The sequence below is a fragment of the Aulonocara sp. 'chitande type north' Nkhata Bay genome, linkage group LG19 (genome assembly GCF_057382095.1).
Source record: "Aulonocara sp. 'chitande type north' Nkhata Bay isolate Kocher_YH1m ecotype deep benthic linkage group LG19, A_spYH_male_GT1.1, whole genome shotgun sequence".
NCBI classification, from domain to species: domain Eukaryota; kingdom Metazoa; phylum Chordata; class Actinopteri; order Cichliformes; family Cichlidae; genus Aulonocara; species Aulonocara sp. 'chitande type north' Nkhata Bay.
The window spans coordinates 19,949,569-19,968,536 of record NC_141362.1 but is presented as its reverse complement, the minus strand read 5'-3'; the positions used below and the strand labels follow the sequence as shown (position 1 = coordinate 19,968,536).

Genomic DNA, 18,968 nt, shown 5'->3' with positions numbered 1-18,968 from the left:
CTGCTGATATATGTGCTTCTACAGTGGGGTGGACTCAGTTTTACACACACTTTATTTTCATTTACTTTTTTGTTAAATAAACAGTACCACAGTGTACTGTATCATGAGCAGTTGTTCATCTGGGATTTAATACTAAGACCTGGGAAGGACTAAATCCTAAATGACAGTGAGTTGTTCAGAAAGTTGTTTAAAAATTATGGAGCTGGAATGGGCATAAAGCACTGGCAATTTAATTTTTTTTTAAATTTTTATTTATTTATTTATTTGTAAAGTGCCATTACAGTTATTTTTTTCTATTAGACATTTTTGTTTTTTGCTCGGTCTCTGTGTGGCGTCCTGGTTTCCTGAATCCGAAATGGTCCTGAACGCATCTTGGGTTGGTGCTCCGTTTGGGGGCGCGGCGAGGAGGCGGATGTTGTTATTAGCTTCAGCGATGGATGAGAAAATGCAGTAGTCCTACACACATCTGGATGTTGTGAAGGTAGCAATCAGTCACATCTAAGTGTCTACAGTGTGTAAAACCATTCGGTTGTAGTCGGGCTCCCTCATCACCTTTTAATTGCTAATAAGTTAAGGACATTACTGGCATGTTCATGTGGCAGCTATCATGCTGTTGCTAGCTCGCTAACTTACTAGCTTAGCTTTCAATAACAGTTCAAGTAAATTCTGCTGAATAATAATAATCATAATTCGTAATAACATTTTTTATTACTTTGGTAGTGGGATGGTCAGCTCGTATTTAAGCTAGTTTTTGAGTCACGTTATTTTGCTTTTTTGCATACTTACCAGCTAACTGTACAACTAGAAACAGCTAGGCTAACAACACTCAAGGACCCAGGACTTTATTTAACCATAAGCTAGTTTAAAACAGCAATAAAGCTGTCGCTTGACATTTACTATAAAGTTTTTATTACCTTAGTGTGTTTGATAACATCATAATAAAATGTCATGCGACTGGTGGTAAACTTTTGCACAAAGTTAGCATGCTAACTAAAATTTCCAAGTACTTTGGTCATATGTGCATTTGAATTTTAAGTATTTATTTTGGCACAGCTTTGATGATAAAGTACCTTGTTGTGATGAGCTTGGGGAAACGTCAGTAGAAGATGTTCTCTGTGGTTTCTAAGTTAGATGAGATCCTAACTGTGGCATGTAAACAAACTGACTTGACATGGAACTTCTTTAACTGCCCCCTGCCTGTTTTCAAGCATTGTAGCACAGCTGCCTGATCTGCTAACATAACTGTGCAGAAGTTCACGGGATATCTAACATTGTCCTCCTGGCTGCTCTTTAGAAAATTAGCAGCTCACTCATGCGTTTTATAAATGTGTTAAAAGATAGCCCTTCAAAGGTATTTTAAGGCACTTCAAGAGTATCCATTCTTACTGTCACTATTTTACTATTTCACCTGATCACTTCTTCTGTATGGTAAAAGTTGGAAAGTTGTGTTAATGGAAATTGTGCTGTAAAAGCGAAGAAAGTGAGATCGCATAATACTTCCTGATCATCAAACAAATTATAATATTATACAAAGATAACTCAAGTAAATACAAAATGTGATTTTTAAATGATGGTTTCATTTATTAAGGGGAAAAAGCTGTCCAAACCCAGTTGGTTTAGTGTGAAAAAATAACCCACTCCGAATCATGAATTAACTATGATTAATCACATTTTTCAGAAAGCTGAGTTTAGTTTCATAAACCTGTTGAATCAAGAGGTAATTTAAATAGAATTTCTCTGATAAAGTGGGGTAGGCTAAAAAAAAATCTCAAAAAGGAATATATGATGCCATGATCTAAAGAAACAAAGTCAAATTCACTGGCATCTGACTGGAAAGGATTACAAAGCCATTTCTCTGCAATTGGGGCTCCAGTGAACCACTGTGAGAACCATTAGAAATCTGGAATAGTGGTGAACCTTCACAGGGGCAGTTGGGTTTCCAAAATTATTCCAAGAGCTCATCGACCACCATCCAGGAGGTGACAAAAGAACGAAGAACAACATTTAAAGAACTGCAGGCTTCACTCGCCTCAGTTAAGGTGTGGGATCATGATTTAACAATAAGATAGAAACTGGTCAAAATGGCTTACATGGAAGAGATCCACCGCTGATCTAAAACACCACAAAGGCTCATCTTACATTTGCTTATAGAAAATCATCCTGATGATCCCTGAGACTTTTGGGAAAATACTCTGTGGACTGATAAAATAAAAGTTGAACTGTTTGGAAGGTTTGGGTCCCGCTACATCTAATGTAAAACTACCACAATACTTCATAAAATGAACATCTTGGGAGCAAGCCAGCATGGTGGTGTTAGTGTGATGGTCTGGGGCTGCTTTGCTGCTTCAGGACCTGAACATGTAAGTGTGAAAAATATGCAAAAATAAAAAATAGAAAGTCAGGAAGTAGGCCAAATGCTTTTTAATTGAATTGTACCGTGTGTGTGTGAGTGTGAGACAAGGTTTGCCCTACTGTTTTTGTCTTTATCCACTCGTCACTCAAATATTCAACTTGTCATTGTTTGTAGAAAGGCTTGACTGCCAGTTTTTCCAGTTTCCAGGGTGGTAGTTTGTTTTTCCATACTAGTATTTTGTCGTTGTATTTAAACATTAATAGAGCTACTGCATATTTTCTCTCTTTTTCTGAATATTTTTTGGATCCCCAAATTCATAAACCAGCAGTATTTTGGGGATAAAGTAAAATCCTTCATGTGGTCACCTTCTTAAAAACAGGCAGTGTTGGTGTAGACCTTGACCAGCAGTTGACTTGTAGCCAGTGTTTATTCCTCCCCCTGTTTGTGAGTGTTGAACACGTCCAGACATCGCTCTGCCTTCTGGCCATAGAGCTGCTCTATCAGCAGACTGGAATTAGACTAGTGATCAGGTTGAACTTTGTTGGTATTTGGGCTGTGGTACCAAAGCATGTTGTTGAATAGTTAGGTGTGGTTGCTCAAAGAAAAAAAAGCTTTGAGTTCTTTTCATTTTGTTGGTTGACGTGTCACTTTTCTTCATACAGTATGGACACTATTACAGCCCATAATTAATTGTTCTTGTGAAATAAAACTCAGGTACATCCACCCAGGGAGGCGTCACATAAGTTAAACAACACTCTCTCTTTCCGCAGTAATGGGCTGAGATTCATCTGCGTTCGAAATGACGAGAGACAGAAAGTGCATCCTCTGTGAAACCGTCTATGTCTCCAAGCAGGTAACTGACCCAGAAATTTGATTTACACTATAAATATGTCGACACTTTAAAAACAAAGTAAATAATGATAAGTATTTGATCACCGTGGCATGTATCTACACTCTCAGGTGTGCAAGGTTCTGATTAAAGATACTTGTAGTTAGGTTTATTATACCTATTTTTAACCACCTATGAGATATGAGGGGCTTTTTACTGCCTGACTAAACTAAAACTACGTGTTTTGATGTGTTTCTCTGTACCTCGCCTTAAAAAATGTTTTATTATGAATATGTACCTGCAGGAGATGGATGAGCACACGAGAAGCATGCTCCACCACCGTGAGCTGGAGAACCTTAAAGGCCGGTGAGTTTTTTTCTTTCTTTATTTTGTTACATTTATTTAAAGATAAATTGAAACGTACGTAACAAAAAAAGGTGTTTGATTTCATTACATGACTCGTGACTTTCATGCAATACTGAAAAGGTTCAGGTTATTGCGTCCTGTTTAATACTGGCTTCACAAAAATACTGGCTTCACAAGACTTTTGCCCAGATTATTTAGGTCATGAGGCACGTGTGCACACGGGCACGTGTACACAGTAATCGAGCAAGTGGATATAGGGGCAGCTGTCTCAACTGTACCACATATATTTAGACACAATCTCTCCGGAACAACAGGCATGACCGTTAGAAGGCAACTGGCTATCTTGTGACTCGCATGTAGATTACTAAAAGCATGTGGCTCTGTCGCTGAGATGGAAGAATCTCTAGAGGAGCTAACTCTGTTTCAGTTACTGGAATTTCATGCTGTTGATGTGCAAAGATGAAATCTTATTGTGTTCATCACCTAAAGCTGAATATTAGTATTTTTTAAAGAAAAGAATGTGTGAAGATTTATTTGAAAAGCACCTGTGTAGGAATATGACGGCAACAATAAACTTAAATTTAGCTCCAGCTTGTTACAGTTTTTTTTTGTGAGGTTAAGCTAACCCACAGATTGCATTTTCAGCACTGTTTCTGCAGCTGACGAATAATACTTGAAAAAATATTGATTAGTTGTGTGCCAGCTGCACGAGAGGTCACAAAAAGGCAGCATGCCATGACACAGATTTGAAAAAGAAGTTGAGAAGGAGCCAGAAAAGTCACTGCCCCTATCAGAATCACAGGATGGCATACTTGGGAGAGGTTTTGAAGTGGAGGCTAGAAGCAGCTGCACACAGCTCCAGTTACACAGGCTGTGCATTGGATTGGTCGGTACAATCCACAGGCCTGTGCTAATAACACATGCTGGCCTGAGAGGGGGCTGGGTCCTGGCTCATGGAACACAGAGTGAGGTCATATACAGACATTGCCTTCTGTAGAGTCTCAGAGCGCAGCGGACACCATCATGAGGGCGCACTAGGCTGCAGACGCCGGGCTACTCTCCCCTCCACGCGTCCCAGTGCTGCACTGCTTGGCTGGACATAAGCGGGACAGCTAGATTAGCATGCTGCCTGAGTCCAGCCTTGCTGCTCCTCTTCCTGCCCTCACCCTGCCACCCATGGCCTGCTGAAGAAAGGAGAACACGATCAGGATGATAACGATTATTTTTTATGAGATAAAATTCTAAGTTAGCGACCTCCTGATCTGTAACGGATAGAGAATTTGGACAAGTAATATTTTCAAGGATTGTAGAGTATTCTCCTTTCCTGATTTTATGAAGACTTTAAAGTAACAGAAAGTAGAGCCAGAATATATATTTGCGAGCTCTCCAGGCAGGAAAACCGAACCAGACAAGTTTAGCGCAATGCCCGAAGGAACGATTGAACATCCGCTCTCTCCTTCCCTCCCCAGGGACTGCGGACATGAGTGCAGAGTCTGTAAGGTGAAGGTGGTGAGTCTGACTGATTATGCCAGCCACATTTCCAGCCCCATGCACAAGCAGAATGTGGAGGCTGCTGACCAGAAGCCTCCTGGGCTCGACCATGAAGAAGACTACTTCGATCAGGAATTGGTGGACTTGATTGAAAAGAGAAAAGAGAAGATCAGGTAAAAGAAAAATAGCTACTCGTTTGGTTTAAACACAAAATGTTGTCTAGGATTTTAAATCAAAAGTCTCCAGGAGAGTCACAGATGACTTTTATGAAGCTTTTATGATTTAAATAGTGATACCTTACAAGCTTGTGTATGTGTGTGTGTATATACACCATGTATAGTCACATTTTGCTCAGTGGTGCTCAGAGGCCTCTTTTAGCCACAGCTTCACATTATGCTGCAGCTGGAGTCGTATGTCAGGACTGAAGGCTATAAAAAAAGCATGACTGCACATACAGGGTTCAGACACAAGCAGTTTGATGCTTTTATTAAAGAGTAAAACACAAAAACCTTCACTTCAGCCCTTTTTTGTACTTTAATTTCTAAAATTCATGTTTTTTTAAGCCAAAACTAAAATGTCACACTAATTGCACTATTAGACTATTTCTTCAAATGAGTCTTTTCTATGCATATTTGGTATAATCCCCCAAAATACCTTATAATAATGTGTGATTGCTGATCCATATGAAGATATGTGAAGGAAAACGCTGTCAATTTGTCACATACCAGACATTTTCCCTCTGCTGGTTGGTGCATGTAATTGTCAGGAAGACTCTCTGAAATCATAATTTTATTAATGCGTTTTTAATTTAAAGCAAATGAATTGCTCTAATAATGACTTTCAGCGTCAAACAAACTTTTGAAATTATTATGGCAAACCTGTAGGTGGGATTATTTGCTTTTGATGTGAAGTCTAATAAAAAAAAAGTTAAAACAATCGAAATTTTCCATCCAAATTCACTCTTCTTCTTTAAGCTTGACAGTGTGTATTGTATCACCCACACAGAGCGGCAATCCTCCTCACGTATTTCTAAGTTTAGTTCTTTCTCTCATTTTGTGTTAATGCCTCATATATTATTACTTTTTGTTTTGAATGTTGCAAGTTGGATGTAAGGGCAGCTGTAAATATTTGCTTGTATTTCATTTATATTACTGTTATTTCCAGAAAAGAGAAGGAAGCTGCTGCTGCAAAGCTAGCAAAAGATGAAGAGGATAAAAGGAGAAAGGAGGCGTTTCAGCAGAGGTTAAAGGAAGCTAAAGAGCGTTACTCCTTGCAGCGTGGCTGGCAGCAGCCGGGACAGGGATTCGGTGGGTCTAGTCACCACAGGACTTGGTACAAAAGCAACCAGTATGACTCCAAAGCAGGGGAGATACAACCCTGGAACCAGAGGAAACAGGGGAAGAGCGCCACCTGGCATGCTCAGGAGCCCCCCAACTTAGAGAGGTGGGCATCTGGAGAGTTTGCTGGTAGAAGCTCAGATAGTCAGGAAGCTCGAAGCAACAAGACGTGGGGTCATTGTGCATTTCCTGGCAAAAATGAAAATCGATTTCCGTGGCTCAGCAACGGAGGCAGTAGAAATGGGCTCTATGGGCAAAACAATATTTCCCAGTACACTCAAAAGAACCGGCACATGAGCTTTTTGGAGGCTCCTCGTATGTATCCACCTCCCCCTGTCTCTTTGGCCCAGGCTGTGAATCAGTTTCAGAATACAGGTAATGACCAACCAGGTCAGGCCAGTGCTGGGCTACAGAAGGGGGATGGCCAACCAGCAGAATCTGATATTAATAGCAGTAAAAGCTCTAAGACTTTGGGCAGCAATCCGAAGATTGACAAATCCTGTCGCTGGTCACCCTATCCTGTGAAGGGTTTAGAGTCTGTGCCACATAAAGATACCGGTCCAAAATCATCTGAGGAATACCCAAGAGCCCCCAAACCTCAAAACAAAGCACCGGAAGCCACTGGTTTTAACAGCCAGTCACAATCTGAAAAGGAATCAAGTCTTTTGCCTTTAAGTAGACTGGAAGAAAAAGGGAGGCACAAAACAAACCCTGCAGTCAAACCTAGAGATGGGAGTAGCAGTAGAAGCAGCAGTTCACAGAGAGATGGCCACCAGAATTCAGCGTCTAATTGGTACAATCAGAATGCAAATAAGTCATTGCTAGATCGGAAAATGTCCTCAGCTCCTGGAATCAGCAGTGTGGCTCATCTCAGCAAGATCCCCAGTCAGGCTCAAGTGCAATCAAAACCAACTGGAATCCAGAGTGAAGTCAAGGCTTCACTGACTGGGTCCTTTCAATCACGGCAACAGAAGCTCCCAGAATCAGTTAAGCATGCCAAACAAATTGTGTTAGAAAAGAAGGGCTCTTTAAATACATTTGGTAATAACGTAAAAGTGGAAATGACACAGCACAGTGTCGAGGAGCCGCAAACGAATCAGGTACAGAGTCAGACTGGAGTGAACAAAGAGATCAGCTGCAGGCAGAATGCAGTAAAATCAGTGTTACCTGATCCAGTTGGGTCAGAAAAGCTTGCTTTGACATCTTCAGACAGCAGTCAGTTTCTCCAGTCACTGCAAGTTAGCACCTCTACTGTGGAGACCTCCAAGCTGGCAGAATCAGGCAGGGAATACGAGGAGAACAATAAGAAAGTGGAAAAGCAAAGCTGCTCAGTTGTTGCAGATGAGGCCATGCAGGTCAGTGAGGCAGGGCAGAGCTCAGAGAGTGACACCTCCAGAAGTGGTGACGCACAGACTCATGCATCAAGTCTGTCCAAACTTGACCTGCCTCCAGTTTTAAAACGTGACCTCACCAAACATATCAGCTCCAAGAGCAAAGCAGTCGGCCACGAGCCCAACCTGAACATTGCCAGACGGGTGCGTAATGTGAACGAGTCGCGGAGAAGCGACACCGAAAAGGATTCAGGGCTCAAGCCAACTGTGCGGCAGCTCATCAGCTCCTCTGGGTCTCGGCGCAATGTTAACTGGGAACAGGTGTATCACGAGGTCAGGAAGAAACAAGACAAAGGAAAAGGCATGCCAAGGTGAAATTATAATCTCATCTTTAAATTTTTAAATACATTTTGATTTTGATTTGATTTCAGTTAATACAAGTTTATGTTCTGTCTTTCAGGTTTGGCATTGAGATGGTTTCATATGAGCAGGAGTACCAGAGCCAAGAGGAGGGTGACATACCGCTGCTGGAGGGTTTCCAGTGGGAGTCATTGATGGACGTCTCTTACCAGGGCCCCTCACGAAAACGCTCCTTATCAGAGAGTAGCCTCGCTCCTGCGTCCACGCACAACCTCTTTACATCCCATATATCAAAGGAAACCTCACAGAGAGAAAGCTTCAACTCAGAGCAGCAGGGATCTACAGTTAATCCAAATCGCAAGTCTTCTCTAGGAAATCAAGACTGTCAGTCTCAGCCAGAGGTTGGACAGATGCTCGTTCATCTCGAGGCCAAAGCTCAGAACCAGACAGCCCTCCAGCGGTCTGACTCAGTGCTCGGGGACAGCAGTTCAGGGACGGAGCAGTGCGATGGTCTGGGAACAGCAAAGAGGCGGAGAGCAGCCGGGGTGAGCTTAGGAAACGGTGTTCTCATTTTTATTTGTGTATTTGTTTTTTGAAAGGACAAGCAGAATATGTCATCGTGACTGCTTTCTTTCTTCTCTGTAGGACGCTCTGAGTACAGAGTCTTCATGCATAGAACATAATAGCAAAAGACAGAAGGTCAAATCGAAAAGAGGTTAGTAGGCTAAAAAAACCAAGAATCTCTGGGGTTATAATTCATTTTCCTGTCATGGTTTAGCTGCTTGTGTTTCACATCTGTGTTTTGGGCTTGCTGCAGAACGTTCGCACATTGACCAGCTGTTGGCAGTGTCTCTGCGGGAGGACGAGCTCAGTCGCTCCCTGCAGACTGTGGACACCAGCCTGATCCAGGCCCGGGCTGCGCTGGAGGCCGCCTACATGGAAGTGCAGCGTCTCATGGTGGTTAAACAGCAGGTCTGCACACAGCTGAACTCTATTATTCAAAAACTCTCTCTCCGCACAGTTACGTGCTTTTAGGTGTTTAGTGTCTAATGCCAACGCATTATAACAAAAAGGGCCTACACCTAAGGACTCACAGAGAGTTTGTGTTGGCAAGCATTTTGTTGTCTTGCCAGCTACTTCACATTAATATATAACCCCAAGTCTCACTATTTAAACGATGGTCTTGCGTTCCATGTGAATTTAATTTACTTCTAAAAGTTAGGGATTAACGTTAGGATTTATACTTTCTATGCAGTTTGTCTTTGAAGATAACATGTTCCCTGCCTAACCATTGTTTTGTATGGCTTTGTCTTTCACAGATGATTGTAGAGATGAGCACCTTAAGAAACAAGCGCATTGAGTTACTAAAAGGGATGCAAGGTAAAAACATGTGCAAAATACATTTGGTCACTTGTACCAAATGTCTATTACTACAAATTACTACACACTAGATTCAATTAAAAGCCAGTTCGTATTCTACTATAGTTAAAAATAAGTTTATTATATTTGTAGCAGTAATGGAACAAATATAGTTTACAGAAGAAGCTATGATTGGTGGAATAAGCTTTTTAATCATGGATTTCTTTTTATACAGGTACGATGGAGGAAGCACCTCAGATCAAACTGAAAGAAGAAAAGATGGATACATTTGAAACTGAGGCACACGTGCCCTCCTCTGTCACACTTTCCTCTCTTGTGGAAACTGCTGTCCACAGTCCCAATCGTGCTGCAGAGTGTGGCTCTCCCCCCTCCTCCAGCCTTCCCTTGATGTCTGTAGCTATCAAGCAGGAGCCCCTGTCCCCTGTTCATATCAGCTCAGAGCCGGACCTTGCGGACGCTTTGACCAACTGTGCTCACAGCACCACCCCGGAGCTGCCGGTCACTCCTGCCAGAGCCTCCTCACCAGGTAACATTGCTTTTCCCAGACCCTAAAACAGCATCCCAGATCTTACATCTCATTGATCACTGTGATCAGTGATCTCTCTCACTGATCAATGAGCTCACCTAGATGTCTAAAAGACCAACAAAAAGTAAAAAGCGTTAAAAGGTTTTTATGTCACTAAACTAAACACAATACAAAAATCAGCTTTGCAAATATTTTACAAGCATTCTGGACACAGTGTGTTTATCATGAGAAATACTGCATGTGAATCTAATCTTTACAAGTTTTTACACATACTGTTTGGAAGAGTCCATCATGTGTTATTTGTATTACTTGAATAAAAGGATATTGTTACGTAGGAGATTTTACTAAATAAAGTAACAGACAATTTTGGGTTATTTGTGCTGCTTGTTGCAGATTTCGCCGTCAACTTCCAGGCTTCCCCTGAAAGACACCCTGAGCTGTACCCGTCGAACTTTAGAGAGCCTGCAGACTCCAAGGAGAAGTCGCTAACGCTTATTGAGACAACGGAAAAAGCCATACAGACAGCAAGGAACAGTCTCACCTCTTTAGCTGACACAAAAAGCCCCCTTAAGCCTCTATTACCCATTAGAGACTGTGAGGTTAATGACTCTGCAGACATCCCATCCTTTAAATCCCCTTTAGCCCCCTCAATCCTTAATATCCCTGCCTCTCCATCAGAGCTGAGGACTGGAAAGCGCGTGAGGAAGCTGAAGAAGAGGAAGGCATTGAAGAAGGCTCAGGGGACAGAGCAGTTTGAAAGCAGTGACACTGAGATGGATGAAGAGGCCTCACGGCCGAGATGCCCCCGAACGCGTAGGAGACCTAGCGGAGGCTCTCAGGTCAGTACGTCCAGTCTCCCTACAGAAGACAGAGAGGGTGACATGAACATAGAGGGTGATAAGAAGCCACTCAAGATGCTGTTTCCAAGTGCCAAATTAGAGAAGGCAGAGCAGAAGTCCCCAGCAGAGCTTCCTCATGAGGCCACCGCTGATATTATGGTGAACTTGGATTCAGAGGAAAGCATGGAGGTCACTGTTGCCGGACAGCAGCCCCAAGTGAATGTTCAAGTTCAAATCCCCCCTCCAGCCCCAATCGCAGACTCCTCCAGTCCTGAGCCACGGAGCCTGGCCTGCAACGAGGTCTCCTCCACCAGTGACATGGATTTGTGTAAATCATCTGAGAGGTGAGTCGCTGTCGCAATTTCAGCTCAGTGTGAACTCATATGAGCAAAAATACTTGTTTCTACAGACTTAAAGACTTAAGTGGGATTTAAAAAAAGCTAATTGCAAAATACACTTTTTTCCTAAATTATAAGATGCACAACTGGGTTTCAGAAAGGTCAGATTTCATAAGAACAAACTTTTAGATTAAACTCTAACTTTTCTCTCAACAGTGACATGCCATTTGCCATCACTTTGCCCAAGAACTCATCAGGTACGTTCATCTCTGGAGAGCAGTCGCTATGATTAAAGTTGGGTCATACTTAACCAAACATAGTTTGTACTTGTATTGTTCACATTATAAGTGACAGAAATAGTTATGTTAGGAGTGAGATAGCCTTAAATACACATAAACGTACAAACAGTAGTAGTAATAGTAGTAAGTAGTAATATTTCTATGTTATGAATATCACACTCACCAAATAAAAATAGATTCCAGTGTGCCCAATTTACTTTTTATGGGCAAAGTATTCATAGAGGTGTTATCTGAGGGCATGCATGAGTATGCAGAGATAACTACTAGAAGACACACATACACAAATACGATGCTTTGTAAACTTTTTTTTTCTGTAAAGAACCACATAATTGGATCCATCTTTTGAATTAGAAATGTTAAAATGATCTGGACAGGCCCCTTATGAGTGGATGTACCTGCTGTAAGATCATTTATGTCAGTTTCCTCACTGTGTGTTTGATTTTTAAAAATTTTCCTTCATGTTTGTATTTTCCAGATGCATCATCTGACCATGGTGAAGATGAGATGCCCACTGACGGGCTGTTTGAGGGCCACCAGGAGGCGGTGAACGCCATGCACATCCACAACGGCCTGTTGTACACGTGCTCAGGAGATCGAACCGTCAAAGCCTTTGACTTGGTGGTGAGTTGTGAATGAAATAACTGCTGCTATTTGCCAGGATGTGCCTGAATATCTATTATGGAACAACGTTGCAACTTTGCTTTTCTTAAATTTTGTCGTAGAGTCATAAATGCGTTGGTACGTTCGAGGGTCACAGCTCCAAAGTGAGCTGCCTGTTGGTCTCAGCGGCTCCAAGCCTGCATCATCGCCTTTATTCTGGTTCCAGTGACCAGATCATACGCTGCTACAGCCTCAGGGTAAATCACAGGCCTTTTACTTAAACTGCCATATGTTAGTGTCACAGCAACATTGGATTATTGACACTCTGTATTTTGCTCTTGTCCACAGACACGGGAACTCGAGCAGCAGTTCTCTCTGTCTGATCGAGTCCTCTGCCTCCACAGCCGTTGGAAAACTTTGTATGCTGGTCTGGCGAATGGCACAGTGGTGACCTTTAACCTTAAGGTGAAAAATTAAGCACAAGCAGGAATGTCTCTAAAATAATGGCATTGGAAGCAATTAAGAAATAATGTGGAAACGGCCAATGTGTTGAGCTAAAAATGCTGCCACAGTGCTTGTACATTCTCCTATATGTGACAGAAAATGCAGCCCCATCAGTGTTAAATCACATACCTCGAGTAGTTTGCACATATTACTGACTTTAAGTGTGCCCTTAAATGAAAAGGTTTTGCAGCTACTTGTTTCTGCAATGATAGAAAGAAGAATCATCATCGTGAAGTGTGCTTCGCTTGATGTTCATTTTGCAATTGTTTGTCTAGACAAACAAGCAGATGGACGTGTTTGAGTGCCACGGGCCGCGGGCCGTGAGCTGTCTGGCCTCATCACAGGAGGGAGCCAGGAGGATCCTGCTGGTGGGCTCCTACGACAACACCATCAGTGTGAGAGACGCCAAGAACGGACTGCTGCTGCGCACTCTGGAGGGACACACCAAAACTGTGCTCTGCATGAAGGTAGATTACATCTGAGCTTCAACAAAGCAACTGCATTACTGCTGGAGTAAATTTCATGATATTCAAGACAACAATGACAGGATGGCATGTTATAAACCTTGATGTTTTGTACTGTTAAAAAATATAATACACAGATTATCTATGTTTGTATGCAAATTTGTGTCTTTTGTGAGTGTGTCTTCTCTTCTGCTGCTTTTTCCCAGGTGGTCAATGATCTGGTATTCAGTGGATCCAGTGATCAGTGTGTCTACGCACACAACATCCATGTGAGTCGCTGTTACAGTTTTGCGTCTTTAATTTCAGTTATTCACCATTTGAAAAAGAAGCCATGTGAAATGATTATTTTCTTACTTTGTCACAGACAGGTGAGCTTGTGCGGGTTTATAAGGGCCACAGTCATGCTGTTACAGTAGTGGCCATCCTGGGGAAAGTGATGGTGACCGCCTGCCTGGACAAACTGGTCCGTGTCTACGACCTGCAGGTTAGCATCGTCACACCATCTGTCTTTTAATAACATAAACTGCTCATGAATTTCTTTATTTATTTAATATTGACATGCCATTGCACAAGAAAATCTGAAAGCACGCTCTCTCCACAGACTCATGACCAACTGCAGGTCTACGGAGGACACAAGGACATGGTGATGTGCATGGCTATCCACAAGAACATGGTGAGACGTGCTATTTCAAGTGTTGTTTAGACACCAGTTATGACTTAATAACTCATCTATTTGGTTCTCATACAGAATATTTTTGAAAAACAAATTGTAAAGTGGGCAGCACGGTGGCACGGTGGTTAGCACTGTTGCCACACAGCAAGAAGGTACTGAGTTCAATTCCAACATCAGGCCGGGGTCTTTCTGTGTGGAGTTTGCATGTTCTCCCCGTGTTTGCGTGGGTTCCCTCCGGGTACTCCGGCTTCCTCCCACCGTCCAAAGACATGCAGCTTGTGGGGATAGGTTAATTGATTAATCCAAATTGCCACTAGGTGTGAATGTGCAAGTGAGTGCGAATGGTTGTCTGTCCCTGTGTGTTGGCCCTGCGACAGACTGGCGACCTGTCCAGGGTGTACCCTGCCTCTCGCCCTATGACAGCTGGGATAGGCTCCAGCGCCCCCCGCGACCCTGAAAAGGATAAGCGGAAGCGAATGAATGAATGAATGAATGAATGAAAATTGTAAAGTTTCATTGCTGATATGAGGAATTTCTAAGCTTTAATGTTGTCACACACCTCTACTGGGTCCTAAGTGATGATTGAGAGCGATTGGCTTTCTACAAGACATCTCTTTTCATAAAATTGTCTGTGTTATATCTCAGAAGGCTAAATCCTAACTCTAATTTTGTGTGTTTCAGATCTACACGGGTTGCTATGATGGCAGCGTGCAGGCAGTGAAGCTGAACCTAATGCAAAACTACCGCTGCTGGGTAAGACGTGTCATGGAGCAATGCTGAGAAATTTATGGATAAGTTGTGTTCCAGTCCCGTCTTTTCCTTCTGAGCTTCTCATTTTGTTTGGTTATTGGCGTTTTGTGTTTCCAGTGGCATGGCTGTTCACTGGTCTTTGGGTTGATAGAGCATCTGCGGCAGCACCTGATCAACGACCACACCAGTGGCAACTTTCAGACGCTCAAGTGCCGCTGGAAAAACTGTGAAGCGTTTTTCTCTGCGCGCAACACCTCCAAGCAGGTATAAACACATTCAACAGAACTCAACACCCAACATTTTCTTTCTTTTTGGACAGATGCAGTCAAAGTCATTTATTCTCCATAATGAGCCATTAATATTTTTTTTCTTATTGTTGCCCTGCTCTTCCTAATAACGTTGCTTAGTTCATTGAGGTATGCACAGCTTTCTTAAGGCTCCACCACAGCATTTCAGTGAGGTTGAGGTCTGGACTTTGACTGGATTGTTGCAAAACTCAGAAGAGTTAATGCTCAGCCCTGTGACTCCGCTCCACCACCGTGTTTGACAGTCGGTGTTTCAGCTGATATGCTGTGTTTGTTTTTCACCAAATGTGGTGCTATGCATTATGGGCAAACATCTGCACTTTGGTCTGGTCTGTCCAAAGTTAACATTGTTCAAGACGTCTTGTGGTTTGTTCAGATAAACATTTGAAAACCTTTCTTTTAGAGAGAATAGGCTTTCTCCTGGCAGTCCCTCCAAGCAACTGTCATGAACTTTAACCTATTACATGCTAACTAAGGCCGTAGACTCTGAAATGTAGCTGTTGGGTTTTTTCCAATTTCTGTAAGTATTGCACGATCTGACCTTGGGGTGTGTTTGCTCGGGCACCCAGTCATTCAAAAACACCTGAATGCTTCAGACCAGCAGACACACAAAGCATCAACTTTTATTAGAGGTGGTTTTATTTATTTATTTACAGATGATTAGTTAATTGGGTACATTTGATTAGCAGCACCTGGCTGCTGCTTACCCTCTTAATTCCCGTGGAAGCAGTAAGAGTGTACTTTGTTTTTTGCTTGACTGTGTGTACTGATACAATAAGGATACTTATATTAAACATAGCCCAAATTTCAAATCTTCATTTCGACATATATGCAGATAGAGCTGGGCGATAGAACGATAACGATATGTATCGCGATATAACTTTTACTCGATAGAGAAATTAAGCTATCGCGATAGACCTCGCCGCTCTTGTCCTCTTAAAAAAAAAAAAAAAAAAAGGTCAGCCAATCCAAATTAGGTAGCGCAGAGCCGAACCAATCACAGCCGCAGCGTCACGTCGCGTGACTTGTTACGTACAGCACAAGTGCCAAGCCGCACGTGTGTTTGTTTGGGAAGCAGCCAGCGGGTAATGGAGCCAGCGCGTAATGGAGGAAATGAGTGTGCCGACTAGAAAAATCAACCGAGCGTGACCGAAGAGAAAACAGATGATGGTTCCAATGCCGGAGAGATTGTCGAACAGAAGAGCCAAAGAAGTTCCGTAGTGTGAAGGTATTTCGGCTATTTCAAGTCTGACAAAAAAACAGAGTAGCGTACACTGTAAATTGTGCCGAAAGCAAGTCTGGAAATACAATAAACTGGTGCATGCGTCACACTGTGCGCCACGTTATTGTTTCGGTGAAATGAATTTCTACAATACTGTTAATTCTACTCTCTGCAGTGTTTAAATGCTTACATATACACACAGTTACTGTCCCTCCACACATACGACTCGGTTCTGCTTCTATGCCGCAGCTTTGTTTACTTTTTCCCACCGAGGCTTCTAGACTTCTGATTGGCCAACATTTCTGCACGGTTAGGAATCTAGCGCCACCTGCTGCTTTGGCATGTTCATAGCAGCTTTTTCCTTCATTTCTGCCTTTATGTGTGGACGGGATTATTTTTTAAAACGAAAACGGAAAATCTCAGTTTTCAAAAATACCCGTGTACGTGTGGACGTAGCCTCAGTCTCTGACTGGAAGCGCTAATTCGTCATTCGGCTTTCGTCAGACTAAAGTAACTGTTAAAACTGTTTGAAAAGCTCAGCTATACAACAAGGAGAGATTGAGAATTTCCTTTTAGTTCTCAGTTTATTTGATATTGACAAAAGTTAGTCAGTTTTGTCTGTTCTTCTGTAAAACAAACTAAGATTTATTTTTAGAATTAATATTTTGTTTCTAAGTGGAATTGACAATTTAGTCTGTTTCGTTTGTTCTATTTTGAAACTTAAACGCTTTAGCGGCTGCCTTTTGTGTAGTTTGCAATATTTGCCTTTATTTATCTGAAAAAGTCTCATGTTCCTTAAGTACATCTACCCTGTTGAACTTATTATGAGAAATAAATATTTAAATAAAAACAAGCTGCTGATTATTTCACATTTTACTTGTGAGCAACGGCACATTTAAATCTTACAAATATAGTTATTTGGCTTATATCGTGATAGATATCGTTATCGCCTGAAATGAAAAAAACATATCGTGATATGAAAAAATCTCATATCGCCCAGCTCTATATGCAGATCATCTTTATGGCCCAAAAGCTCTAAAATGCTCATGTCAAACAGGAAAAACTCCTGTCTGCTAGTAGCAGCCAATCAGTAGACAGATAGATTTAAAATAGCTTGTTTCAGTCAGACGGTGAAACACCAAGGCCCACTATAATATAAACTTTCAACTGCAAATCCAGCAAAGCTAATTTATGCTATTTTAATAAATATGGAGCTGAGCGACCATAAGAGGACCATAACAACCTGTCACGAATAAAGTGTAAAAACAAATCATGTCCTGTTAGAATCTATAAATGATTCTAAAGCAATACATAGCAGGAACTTCATATTTAATGAGTGATGCTGTGTAAATATGCATTTTAATATAACCTCCTATTATATAAACGCTTACATATGCTTTGGTTGAGTACATACAAGTTTTAGAAGCTGATTTAGAGGCTGTGACTTTGTGTGTTGCAGGGAATGCTGATGCACATGCAGAAACATGCTGAGGAGGACACTGAAGTGGAGCCTTAAAGCTTCTGGTGGGAATGCCGTTTCTCCCTGAGACTTCTCTCCTTTCTTGTAACCTTTACCCTAATGTTACCCTCCCATATTGGGAGGCACGCTCTTGGGACCCACTTACCCTTAGCAGCGCTCTCGTCGAGCCTGGCGAGTGGCGTCTGACAAGTCCATCCTTTATGTTGGAATCCAACCATAATACAGTTACAAAAAAGGAGGGTTGGTTGTGCTGTTATGTTTTTTTTAAACTTTCTACAAAACACACCTTCCCCTTTTTTAGTCTGACCATTACTTCTTCTTGTCAATGACCAAAGAAAGACAAAGAAACACGTGACTTTTGTTTATTGAAGAAACTTCAGCGTAGCCGGTATCTAAGGGAGTTGCCACGCTTTTCCGATGAAACGCCAACAAAAAGCAGTTATCGTCTTCCAGATTGGTTGGCTACAATATGGCATGGGTTAAGAGATGTTTTTATCGTTGTTGTGCAGTTGTTGCGTGTCACGTTGAGCAACCTGTAGTGTGTTTTTTTTAAATTAAAGTTACCACTTATGACAATGAGCGATTTAAAGTTTTTGGAAATTCGTGGTGTTGTCTTTGAGGCTGCGTTTAACAGTGTGATTATTTGTTTTGAGGGAATTTAATTGAAGATTGATGTATTTAATGTTTGGTTTTTATTTTCTAAAAATAAAAAAACTCAAGTTCTTACAATCTCGTTGGGTCGTTTAGGATTACATTTATTTATTTGTTGTTGCTCAGTCAGGTGATTAGTGCGTTAATAGGGACTGTGTTGAAGGATTTGTCCTTTGAGAATTGACATTTGCTGTGAAAACAGAACCAAGATGTGAAGTATGTGTGCTAATCTGTGTGGATTATTTCCTCGTTGTTGTCGGCAGAGTGTTTAACCCTGTCCGGCGAACCTTGTTTTCCAAGCGTGAGTGTGAGGTGCTGTTTTTATGTCACATTCTTGTGGATTTATTTTGTATTTGGAGAATCAAGCAGAAGGCACCGGAGCTGTATTTGTTTTCCACAGTTGTCTAATAAAGTGTGGAGATAACGGATGTTTAGAGGAGGTGTTCGATGGAAGATTTCGAAGAGAAGATTTTGGATTCATCTCCCATGCCATACCTCAACCTCTTGAAAACAGGTGACTAAATCTTCTGTTAAAAGCCCAGCTGTTGCTCTCTTTGGCAGACTTGGTTTGAAGGTTGCAGCTCTCCGGGTTGCGTTATCTTTCTTTCTTTTTCTTCTTTATTTTGAGGATTTGCCCTTAGCCGAGTTAACCTGACGTTCTCACTCGTTATTTATGATCGAGAAAAGCGTGCGCGTCACCTCTTACCTGGCATTCCTGAGTTTCTTCAAGTTTTTCTGTTGTTATCAAAGTTATGAGATGTTTTTTAAGAAAGAGAAAGTTAATAAAAATGTTTGCAACATCAGAAAAAATGCTGTATTTTTATGGTGTTTTCTTATTTCACTCAGTGTTTACTGAAATTTGCATATTTG

At 41.7% G+C, this 18,968-nt stretch overlaps 1 protein-coding gene across 1 annotated transcript; it reads left to right on the top strand.

The window, feature by feature from the left end:
• The first annotated feature begins 352 nt into the window (after positions 1 to 352).
• Positions 353 to 18,908, top strand: znf106a (zinc finger protein 106a). Its single transcript, XM_086275230.1, has 22 exons — positions 353 to 481; positions 3,124 to 3,206; positions 3,487 to 3,548; positions 5,018 to 5,212; positions 6,204 to 8,078; positions 8,168 to 8,612; positions 8,713 to 8,782; positions 8,885 to 9,039; positions 9,387 to 9,447; positions 9,662 to 9,973; positions 10,367 to 11,156; positions 11,367 to 11,407; positions 11,925 to 12,070; positions 12,172 to 12,306; positions 12,398 to 12,514; positions 12,829 to 13,020; positions 13,224 to 13,286; positions 13,382 to 13,501; positions 13,619 to 13,690; positions 14,372 to 14,443; positions 14,558 to 14,704; positions 17,427 to 18,908. Exons 2-22 carry the CDS (start codon positions 3,153 to 3,155, stop codon positions 17,481 to 17,483), a joined length of 5,181 nt encoding a protein of 1,726 aa, XP_086131356.1. The 5' UTR covers positions 353 to 481; positions 3,124 to 3,152; the 3' UTR covers positions 17,484 to 18,908.
• Positions 18,909 to 18,968: the final 60 nt, after the last annotated feature.

Bases quoted from the DNA above. Each gene is read 5' to 3' on its own strand.
- znf106a (XM_086275230.1), top strand. From the start codon at position 3,153: ATGACGAGAGACAGAAAGTGCATCCTCTGTGAAACCGTCTATGTCTCC. The intron at 9,040-9,386 runs GTCTGCACACAG...TGTCTTTCACAG, and splicing joins TCATGGTGGTTAAACAGCAG to ATGATTGTAGAGATGAGCAC. The intron at 13,691-14,371 runs GTGAGACGTGCT...TGTGTGTTTCAG, and splicing joins TGGCTATCCACAAGAACATG to ATCTACACGGGTTGCTATGA.